A 12324-nucleotide genomic window follows, 5' to 3' on the forward strand; every position below is an offset into this window, starting at 1 on the left:
GGGTGCGTTATCACCTTATCTCCGAGGTTTGTTTACATACCGGTGCATTATGTCTATGCCGGTGTAACAGCTCAGTAATGGCGTCGCCACAAGATGGCAGCCTACACACGAACGCTCGTCGGATTCGTCTATAGACAGACATACAGTACATTGTCCAATTCTACTCATCTTGCTTTATTTTAAGCAAACGCTTTTGGCCATCTTCTTTTAATTGACTGAATTCTCATAAGTCCTCGTACTTCTGAAGGTCTTTGCAAGGAGGTGCAAATCATTCTCTTCCTATTCACTCATAGCCATACATTTATTCCTGCATGTTGTAAAATTCTGTTCCCCAAACAAGGTCATCAAAGCTTGTTTGTCAAGACGTCGCCGCAGCATTGTTTATGACAAAGAACGATGGAATTGAACTAGTGCACTCGCACAGACACAGGCTCGCCCTAATCCAATAAATCTGTTTTCAATTATGTTAGAATAAAGACTGAGACCTTTCAGCCGTGCCTGGAGAACATCTGCGCGCCCAGGTTGGCATTTGCAATAAGCCCACTGAGGCTTAGAAGAGATGCAATCATCTCCCGACACCTTCAAGATAGGACAAAAGTATAGCGCGTGGACAAAGACGATGGCCAGTCTCGGTTTTTTGAATTGTTTCTAGAGATATCAAGAACACCTCTCTGCGATTTGTAATTAAAATCACATTCTTGCAGCAACATCCTGCATATGTTTGCATCTCACAAAGGTGTTGGTTTAATCATGTGCTGTAGTCAAGAAAACCAAACAGCCACAACACATACAATGGCCAGGAGGAAAAGACTGTATCCCATAGGGATTTAGTGTCTCAATTTGTGTCCGCTGCTCCCTTAGTCAGCCTTCTCTCCACACAATGCTATTTACCCGAGACTCAATCGATCTTAATCTTCCCTCCTCTGATTAAAAGGTAGATCATGAAGCACTATTAGAATGAGTGATTTCAAGATGTGAAGTGAAGTAAGTGCATTATATGAGCTGTTAAAGTGCGGGCGGAATTTTACCACAAACCCCCGCGTCTTATTCATGAGCAACCCGTAAACCAGTATAAGAAAGTGTGAAAATTGTTGTGTGGTTATTTTAAGTAATTTTGATTCTTTGCAATAGACACGCCTCTTTCAATGTAAATTAGCATTGCTGCACAATGTGCCATATTCAATTAGCATTGAGCTACTAAGGAGTTTAATATTCAAACGATGATGTCATGATGAAAATATAACCACACATACAGTAAAGCAGACACTTGCTGTTTAGTGCACTAAAGAGCCAATTCAGTGCATGCCGTTTCAATGAATCAATTAAATGAGTCCTTGGTAGCCTACAATAAAGTTCCATTTAGTTAACATGAACTTACAATGGAAAATAATTCTAAAGCATTTATTAATCTTGGTTAATGTTAATTTCTACATCTACGTATACATTATTAAAATCAAAAGTTGTATCTGTTTATATTATTTAACGGCTGTAAGTCGATGAATTTGATACAAAAAATTAGCAGTTGTATTTTTTTAACTAATGTTAAATATTAATAATGGAGTGTCTAAGTACTTTGTTACTGTATACTTATCGTATTAACTGGATTTTTTTTATTAATTTTATAATGTTATTTAAAATAATTTAATATCTGTCCTTATTGAGTTGAATTTTATTTAAAAAAAATAATAATTTAATTTAACATTCTAATTTTGGAAGAATACAAAAACAACCACACAAACAAAAACAAGGAAAACATGATCATATCACTCAGACCCAGCTTGCAAGATTTCATGACATGGAATTGTGCCGTGCCGATTGTATTGAGCACAGAGGTGTTTTTGCTGTGTTTTGCACAATTGCCCGATTTGCATAATTCATTAAGCGAATAGGGTGCTAAAACAACTTGTGCAAATAAACAGACACTCTCGGTAGGTGCAATTCAATCTTAGTGAATTCACCCAATTATGTCTATATCTTCCTGTTACTGCCCATAGCAGCAAATCAGTTAAAAGTGAGTTTCGGCGAAGGAAATACAACTACAGTAACCGATATTTAATTGCGTATCCATGTTTGTGTATGGTATGTCTCTTTATTTTGTTTTATGTGTCATTTTACCTGATGTATGAATAAAGTGATTGTGTTGAATTAGCGTTAGCTCATGCAGTGAACTTTCAGCATCTCTTGTGTAAACATGCATAATTAGATGCAGGCTTAGGCAAAAGCCAGAACTGCCAGAACTGCAGCTGGCAAAGAGAGCGAGAGAGAGACAGAGCGAGATACGAAGGAGGGGACAGAAATTGTGTGTTGACAGGCGAGGATGTTGGTGGGGGTGAGAGAAACAGAGGACAGTGACTAAAAGCCAATTAATTAGCGAGAGCAGTGATGTGTGTCAGCTGCCTGTTGACATCAGCCCAGATCTCTGTTCACAGCTCTGCTAATGCCCCATCTCTTCGCTTTGCTTTTCAACATCTCCCTCCATTTGTCTTCTACTCATTCACATCTCATCTCTTTGCATTAGAAGTCTCACACTTGCCCTGATTGTTTACACTGAAACACATAGAAAGACACTAACATGCAATCTTGCACCGCTACATACATCCCTGCTCAAACACACCAACATAGAAATACTAGCATTCATCCTAGTACACAGGACTTTCATCTTTTTGTGAGAACAAACCAAGCTTCACAAACCATATGTAGGTGCACAGATCAGCAGGCCAATGACAAACAAAACAAACAACAACAAAATCGGTGTTGGATTTTCTTGTAAACAATTTTCACTTATAATTGCTAGTACATTTTAAAAATAATTACAAAGAACTGACAATTAACATGAATTATTTAAAAAAAAGTATAAACTAAAACATACTCATAAAATCTTCTTACGTTGTATTGTGACACATTTTATAGCAAAGCAAAACATTCAGTTGGAATTAGCATTAGCTCATGTAGCAGGGCGTGGCTAGATTTCATCCATCAAGATCGGATCATGAAAAGTCAGGGATTAATAAAAATCTTTTCCAATCTTTAATAAAAAAAATACCACCTGCAGTCTTGGTTACATCAACTTAAAATATGTTTCAGAGTTTAATTTTGTGCAAGCATTATCAAAGCAAATACATTAACATAATATGGGTGTACCAAGAGATTGGTCATCGTTTTAATGGGCCGATATTCTTCTCCTGTATTCATTCCCCTGTGATCGACATTCAAAATTCACAAATTCAAATGAGACATCCTGTAATTGAGATAATTATGCGATAATTATGTTTTTTTAAAAAAAACATAAATATTGAATGTGATGTTACCGTTGCTTAGCAGGCCACAAAAGAGGAGAAGGAGATTTGGATCTAATTTCAGCTGTTTACTTTAACAAAACAAAGCAGATAATTCAACAAGAAAAAGTATGTGCTTACAGGATAAGAAACAGGGACACAGGAACTATCTAATATAAAAGTCTTTGGAAAAGGAAACTAAGATCAGGCTACATGTTACGGTTCCTGTTTGAGTCATTCCGGAGTCATTGCGGTAATTCACTGAGAGCACAAACATACTAAGAATAAACGTAAAATAAATGAACAAATAAAGATGTGATTAGAATTCAAACTGTACTTATATCAGAACTGGTATCAGCTTCAAATTTTCTGATCGGGACTTCAAGTGGACTCGAAAATAACATAATTATGAGTTCCGAGCACATTACCAATTGAAGTTATATTTAATGAATTCAGATGTAGCCATACGGGTTTATTGTTCACAATAGAATTTAAAGGGCACCTATTATGGAAAATTCACTTTTACATGGTGTTTAAACATAAATGTGTGTTGGCAGTGTGTGAGCAAAACCACCCTAGAATGATACAAATCTACCCAGTGGTTTTTTTTTTTTTTTTTTTTTTTACAATCTCAATAAATTATATGCACTGTCTCAGAACGAGCTGTTCTAAGATTCAGTGGTTTGTGACGTAGAATTGAGCAAGGGGTTTGATTGACGTGTGGTTGTGGCATAGACCCCGCCCTCTGTGATCTGTATACCATCCTCCTTTGTTTCAACGACAGCCGGTAATGTCTCGAAACATAAGTGTTGTGTTGTGGGATGGGATGTAATAATGACATACTGTACATAGTAGTTTTCACTTATTTACGACATCAGAGCCACTGAAAACACAGTGGCTGTATTGTATTTTGGTAAAGTGTAAAGTGGCGTCTTTCCTTCGTAAATAAGTTTATGTTTGAGCGAATCATTTTCTGACTGACTGTTTTGTGAACGAGGGTCAAATCAAAGCAGGTCTTGCTTCAAAGTTAATCCTCAAGTGTGGATAGTCGTCTATTGTTTGCAATCCAACGTCACCTCCAGCAAGTGTATTTTATGATTTTTGAGCAAATAGTCTTTTCAGTTGATGCCAGCCAATTCAACAACAAATGCGTCTAAAGTAGTTGTCGTCGTAGGATGTCTGTGTATATAATTTAAACCTTGTTTGTATAGTGTGTAACCACAAGTTTATATATATATATATATATATATATATATATATATATATATATATATATATATATATATATATTTAAAGATATTGTATTAAAAACTGCATATATGTTCTTGTTCTGTAAGTTCCATCTTCTCACATTTGCCACAGAAGCACCTGTATGACAAGTAAACATGACGCAACAGGTCCCATTAATAAATGTAATTTCGCTTGTACGTAGAAAACTTTATCACAGTATGTTTGTAGTTTCAAAAAATTGCACCAAGGCTAGTGTTTGTGTGTGTGTACGTGTGTGTGTGTGTGTTGCACAGCCATATTTTCAAAGGGGACGCGATTACAACTCTATAAGTACATAAATGTATCAAATAACCATACCGAGACATACTAGTCCATTCTCATTTGTGTTTATTCTGCCGGAGTCTCTTCGTCATCTGGGTCTGATCAGAGACTATTTATATAATCCGATTCAAACATGTACGGCTCAATGACATTCAAAACAGCGGGTCTCTCACTCTCTCAGCCCTTCTGCTTACCGACTGCCATAGGTATGCAAGTGACGCCCTCATCCAAAGGCAGGGCGGGGATATGCAGCTCATTTGCATTTAAGGTTGTATACCCCAAAACAGTTCATTTTAAAACAGGCCCCAAAAATGACATTTTCAAATGGTTATAATAAATTAACTGTAGGGTATTTTGTGCTGAAACTTCACAAATACATTCTGGGGACACCCGAGACCAATATTACATCTTGTAAAAAGGGGCATAATAGGTGCCCTTTAAAGCTGCAGTCCGTAGGTTTTTTGCCCAAAATACATATTTGAGAAAACCAGCCATATAACCAGCCAGTGTTGAAAACTACCTGCTTGCCCTAGCTCGATTCAAAGTGGTAAGCTTGTATTAATGTTTTTAACTCCAGTGGTACTGGTGGATTTCCGCGAGATTCGAGCATGTCTTTGCGTCATTACGTCACATCTGTACTCATAAAGGAGGAGTCTTAGCTAGAAGACTATATTGCGTGTGAGGATGCCGGAGGTGGAGATTTATAGCCTTTTCTCACAGCACTTGATATAATTAAACTTATCAATTTTATGGCGTATCCAGAAAAGTTCAAACGACAATCATTAGTGACAACAGATTCACCCGCTGTAAAATGCTAAAGACTTTGTTCGGAAATCGGAGTGGCTACAGAAAATTATTATGTTGGTTATACTTACAAAAAGAATAATCTGCGATTCTGAATGCCAGTATCCACATCGGCGTGGTGATTGACAGGTGCACACTCTCCTCAAACATTGTGTTCATCCACTCTGTGCCATGTCGAGGGTGTTGAACTACAACTCACGTAAAATTGATAATTCCACGAGTGACAGCAATTGCAGATTTCGAACAAAGATGGTTCATGACTTAAATGTGGGACATATAGTAATAAAGAATGCCCAACATGGAAGTACGAATTTCCCATATGCACTTGAAGGTAGCATAATTTTGTGATTCTTTGCTGTAAGTTTGACACCATCAAAACATTCCTTTTAGAATCCCTGATTTAAATCAGATATGTTCTTATTGAAAGAAGAAATGGCAACCTCCACATCCGTATAAGTGGAGAAAGCGTAACCAGTAGCCATTTAAGGATTCAATCCATTGGGGAAATTACCATTGGGAAAACCAATTTTTTTAATGTCAATTTTAAACGTTCTGTTTAAAATCGATCCAATGTCACTGATTCCTTTGCGCCATGGGACTGTCAAATATTGTTAACAAAAATATAATTAGGTGAAAATTGCTGTTTATGAAATATTTATAACATGTTTAGTATGTGTATTGTTAGATTGGTGCATGCAAATGAAAGTTATTCCTTGTGATCATTTAAACATGCTTTGATTATTACTATTATTCCATTCTTCTGTTCTATTATTTTCTAGCTGTAGAAACAGTATGAATAAATTGATGAATATCTAATAATTCATACCAAAAGTATCTTTCCCTCAGTAGTGCCCATGAGTGAGACATGTCACTTCTACATGTAGATTCTATGAGGGAACATCCTTTCTGCCTCAGGCAAACTTTAAGTGCTATTGGACCTGCTAGATAGAGCAAAGCACCCCTTTTGAGTTTCACCTCCAAAAATCACTGTGATGCCAAACCCCTTCTGGAATTAAAACACAGTAAACCGAGCGAGACTTTGCCTATTTTCTCTCTACCTGTCAAAGTGAGAAAAATGGCCCCTGGCAAACTATTCATCTTTCGTTTGAGTGGGACCAGAAGAAAAGAAATATGAGTTTTAGCAATGGGGTGAATCTGTGATGCACATCTGACACGATTTTGAATTGCTGGAGAATGGTAAAGTTTGACAGAGTTTCCCCTCAGGCATTCTCTGATTAAAAACTTCCTGCATGGGTAATGCACTAATTATAATTTTTTTCTTTACAATAAATTAAACATTGCTCTACTGGCCCAGCACGTACAGTCTTACACATACGCACACAAACACATCATGCAGTGTAAATAGTGACATGCAGTTTTGTGGCTCCTTGGGGAAATTGTGAGGACACATTTTTCTGTCTTGTCTATTTGTGTTGTTTTCTGGGGCGCACTCAATCATTTACATTTTCAACTTTAATATGTTAATTACGGGCCCATCAACATCTCTGGAGAGTATTTTACACTCAGGTGAAAGACCTGAGTGAAAGTAACGTAACGTGTGTGCGTTTGTGTGCAATTAACCAAACAAAGGTACAAATGTCAACTAATTTATATCTTGTCAGTTGTTTATTCTACAGCTGTTCATAGCTTGACTATCGTCAACTAGTCCAATCAATGCTAATTAAATGCAAAGTAGCAGTTAGCATACAATATTCCTATGTGTAAATATGGTGTCATGTTTTTTTTAATACAGCATGTTTGACTGAAAATAATGAGTAAAGTGTTTAATAGATGTTCTGTATAAATGCAGCTTAGTTAGTGGTAAGATCTAAATATTTACTAAGCAACATGTTCAGTATAATTCATTCACACAGCTGTCTTTCTTTTTCTGCATCAGTGACTAAGATACATCCATTTCTCATTAGACTTAACCTTGTCAAAAAGAAGTACACTTTTTTATATCAACTATACTTAAGTGTGAACTTGTGGACATTTAATTGCATGTTAATTGCCATTAATTTAAAATAAAATATTTCTTTAAATTAAAATTAAATGCAGTTATCTACAATTTTGAGTGCTGGTTTGACCCGCTTGTGTAGGTTTTAAGTGCATTTTTATATGAAATTTAGGTACACGCAAGTTGCCTTTATTTAATTATTAATATATTATCTGCAAGTACAGTTTTTTTTAAATATACTTGAAATATTTTAAGTACACTACAAAAGCACATTCAATACAAAAAAAATGAATTACTGTAGATAAACAGTATAAAATAAGTACACTGCAATAAACTTACCTGTAATTCGATGCAATATACAATACAAAAACTTCCTGACCCTCTCAAATTTGACTTACGTTTAAATTCGGACAGGACGATATGATGCAGGGATCCTCCCCAGTTTCCATGGTTGTTTTAGGGACACTGGCGGTGGGCTCAAGATCAGGCTTCACTGAGCTTGTAGTAGGATGAAGATCAGGCTTGGGTAGTGACCCATAGCCAAAGGCCTGGATGGCATTTCCTGGAGGAAAAGAAAAACAAAAGAGAAAATAAATCATAGAATCAAAGGACATTTTCATAAGAGTATTTTTCTGTAGGAAGTCAAAAATTCAGAGAGAGTTTAAATCGCTAGGTCCCTTGAGGAGAAAAGTAATATGTGTGTTCCTCTCCAAGTTTGTGAGGAATGAGGCATTAGTTAGCTGTACATGGGGGTCAGCAGTTCAGCTAAATACTAATCCTGCAACGCTTGCAGATTTTGGATCAGTTAATTGCAAGAAAAACAAACCAGGACACACATCCTCACCACACACACATACACAGGCTGTCTCACAATTTGGTGAGCCTTTCAAGCCTTCATGCTTGAGCGTGAAACATGTTTAATAGGCAACAACTTCACTTATAGTACCTACACTATAAGTATAGTATAATGCTGTTTACATGAAGCAGACAGGAGGTTTGAACTCACAATTAATTGAGTTTGAATTAAAAGAGTTTGCTAACGTCAAACATCAGGACCCAAATACTGTTTACTACTTTTCGGCATGCTAACAACTCATTCAATCCACAACAAGTTTTACTTGACAACACGGATATATGTGATGCTGCCTTACAATTCACCCAAAATAGACATTTTTCAACAGCCCTTCCATCAGAAGTGTGCCTACAATTCCTTAAAATGCAGTCTACGAAAGCAGCTTGCTAGTTTTGGTAACAGAGCCATGATTAACATGCGAATTATACTGTATCCTTGCTTGTTTTGAGTTGAAAAACCTCAAAATCTCTGTCAGCCTATCTCACAGTGGGATATCGGATGAAATGTCTCCTGTGCTAATGCCTGAAGCTCTGTAGCATATTATCTTATGTTTTCGTTTACGCTGTTATTTCTTTCACTCACCGGAAGATATTCATGCCAAGCAGTCAAACTTTTTTTTTGGCATTTCTTCATCTTACATTCTCTTTTATTTGCCTCCTAATTGTATCTCTAATAATGATTTTTATATATATATATATGAAATGTGATAAAGTCTGTTGAAGGATTATAAAGTTAATCTTTCTTTAACAGATTGGTAACACTTTACATGAAGAGGTGTGCATAAGACTGACATGACACCTTCATAATCCTTACATGACACATGACATGGAGGTCATAAGGCCATGTCAGCAGCATCTTACATCATCAGCGTAACTGAACGCATGTTGACAACGGAAACAGAACAACAAGAGAATCCAATGCTGAATAAAGTCGTAGTTTTTGTTGTTTTTGGACCAAAATGTATTTTAGATGCTTCAAAAAATTGTAACTAACCCACTGATGTCACAAGGACTACTTTGATGTCTTTATTTCCTTTCTGGACAAGGACAGTATACCGTACATACATTTTAAATGGAGGGACAGAAAGCTCTCAGACTAAATCTAAAATATCTTAAAGATGAGAAGAAATGACACTAAAAATTTGAATAAAAAATATTAATATAGCTTTTTTTAAGCAACACAAAAATTGCGCTAATTAGTATTAGAGTGCTGCAATTTCAATGACGTCACATGACGTGACATGGTAGGACTCGCGAAGGTGTATAGACAACAGCTGCAGGTCCTATTTACACAGACAAAAATTAGCACTTTTAACAGCATGGGTTACGCATTTGAGCCTGTGAGGGACAGGCCAGTAGTATCTGACTACCACCACATGGAGAAAGATCAGTTTCAGGCTCCACCAACAGTACAGGATCGTTTGGGGTAAAGTAACTGGTGTGGGCGCGGGCGCTGCTGGTGCATGGATACTGCACCGGAGTTGATCTGTTGCAGAGAGGTCAACCTGGAACATTTATTGATCGCGAAAAATGCATCACCATGCACTGTTCATTTATACTATGGCTATACTATCTCTAATGGATGTCTGAGCTGAGACACTGAAGTGCCCCATAAGTTGGAGGGTATTTTACGAATTGGTACTAGGCTAGGATAACTTATTATATCCTTTTCTCAGACTGTTTAGGTTAACAGCGTACTGGCAGTTCACTCTATGGGCGAGGGGCATTTGGGAAGGAGGAATATGATTCCAATGGGATATTATATGACTCCGATATTACATTCGTACAGTGAACTATACATCAGGGGTCTTTTCCCCTCAGCCGAATAGCAAGGATTCGAGTAACGTTATGCGTTGAACTTGTAACTTGGCTAAATAAAACATTTGATGCAGACGCTTCATTTACTCATTGACGAAAGTACATAACGTCATCTCTAAACTGTCTGTCGCTAAAAAATCCTCACTACAGACTCGGAATCTAGGGGCTAGACAGTTTTAAGGCAGCTAGCCATGACTTGAGGGCTGGTTTCCTTGTCAAAAGTAGCCTGTGAAAATGTATCGTAACCCCAGTTGCCTTATCCCTATACAATTCATTATTACTACAGGCAGGGGTAATACAGTATGAACCTAGACCTGGTGTTTTCTGTTTCCTCAGCCTATTTACAAGCTACGGCTGCTCTAGTGGTGTGGGTAGGCAACGGAGTAGCTCACCATTGCCAGTGACGTAGCCGAATGTTGAAATCCAACATGGCAGCGCCCGTGTAACAAAAACATTTCCAACATACCATTTTATCCCTTTTTAATAATTGTACCGATTTAAAGTGCATACAAGTTTATATCTGATAAAGGTTAATTTATTCACTGTTTAGGAACTATTATTGTCTCGAAACTAATGGTGTGGTCACATATAAGAAAATTCAAGGTCCATCTATTGTCAATGTCAGGGTTTGTGCAGGCAGAAGATGACGAGAATGCTGAAGGTTCAAATACAAATTATTTTATTCACAATTACTCAGAGAAATAATATAGCAGATAGCACAACAACATTACATAGACGAGAACGGACAAAGACTGACTGAACTGAGGGGACTAAATATAGACACTGAAACTTTCGTCCATCACAAAAAAAAAAAATCGAATTGGGTTTGATTATCTGCGTTTTTCGCATCCGTAAGCAGTTTGAATGGTGTTTTGACAATTCAGAGCCACCGAATCACGAATACGAAAAAAAAAAAAAAAAATGCACACGAAAATTTCGGAATATGACAACAGAAGATCAAAACAGACACAAACGTTATGTATCATTGTATAAAGCACCGAATTGAAAGAATGGAAAACTATATTATTCATAACACATGCTGCAGGAATTTGGAAGCCAGGGCAACACCTTCAACTCTTGGTTCCTGAACAATGTGTGCAGGGTGGCAGGGAACATTTCCCTGCTGATAGTTCCCTTTCCACTAGGGAACACCATTGTCATTAAGGGGTGTACCTGGTCTGCAACTGTCTTTGGCTGTGACAGAGAGACTAAACAAACGAATAACACAAAAATCACGAGGATGATGAGGAAGGTTTAACTGGCTTTAATGCAACAGTTATTTCCACAAGGTACATCCAAACACAACTACATATACGAGACCCGACAAAGACACACCAACTAACTTGAACTAAGGGAGATTATGAAACGCACACACCTGAACACAATCACAAAATCAAATTAGAGACCATGACGACAAACAAGGCAGGATGAAACAGTGAATGAAAACAATCAGAGTTTTTGGTGGTGTGACTGCAGCGTTTCACAGACTCAACAAAGACTCATCAGACCAGGCGAACTTCTTCCACTGGTTCAGTTCCAATGCTTGCAACACCAATTTCTGTCAACACCAATTTCTGAGTGTTCTGTGGCTACACAGCGGTGTGTAATGCACTGTGTATTGTGACACAATCCTCCCATAACCATCATTAAAATTTTGTATGACATTGTCTCAGAGTAGATCTTCTTTTGGCCTGAACCAGACGGGATAGCCTCATTTTGGCCTTGCGTATCAATGAGCCTTGTGCACCCAGCACCCTGTATCCAGTTTGTGATTCATCCCTCCTCAGACCACTGTTAGTAAATTCTCATCACTGCTGACTGGGAGCAACCCACACCTTGCCATTTCAGAAATATTCTGACCCATTTGCATTGCCATAACAATTTGTCCCTGGTCAAAGTCGCTCCGATCTTTATTCCTGCCCATTTCTTCTGCATCCAACACGTTGATTACGAAAACCTGATTTTTTGCTTACCATCTAATCTACCCAGACCTTAATATGTGGACTTGTAATGCCTTGTTCACACTACATGATTTTAAAACGTTGGGCTGAACTGTGCGGTTCACAC

The 12324-nt window shown here is 37.4% G+C and overlaps 1 protein-coding gene across 3 annotated transcripts in view; it reads right to left on the reverse strand.

Annotated features, from left to right (window-relative positions):
- Positions 1-12324, reverse strand: part of gfra2a (GDNF family receptor alpha 2a) — a 90706-nt gene that overhangs the window by 7453 nt on the left and 70929 nt on the right. For 2 of the 3 annotated variants that reach the window (XM_039663430.2, XM_039663429.2), the window contains exon 7: positions 7986-8149. In XM_039663430.2, coding sequence (XP_039519364.2) covers positions 7986-8149 — 164 coding nt within the window. Of the gene's footprint in view, positions 1-1677; positions 2548-7985; positions 8150-12324 lie in introns of those variants that run through there. The other variant, XM_089119483.1, reaches the window with a different exon arrangement.

This window comes from Pimephales promelas, chromosome 14, assembly GCF_988280905.1.
Source record: "Pimephales promelas chromosome 14, fPimPro1.hap1.1, whole genome shotgun sequence".
In the NCBI taxonomy this organism is placed as follows: domain Eukaryota; kingdom Metazoa; phylum Chordata; class Actinopteri; order Cypriniformes; family Leuciscidae; genus Pimephales; species Pimephales promelas.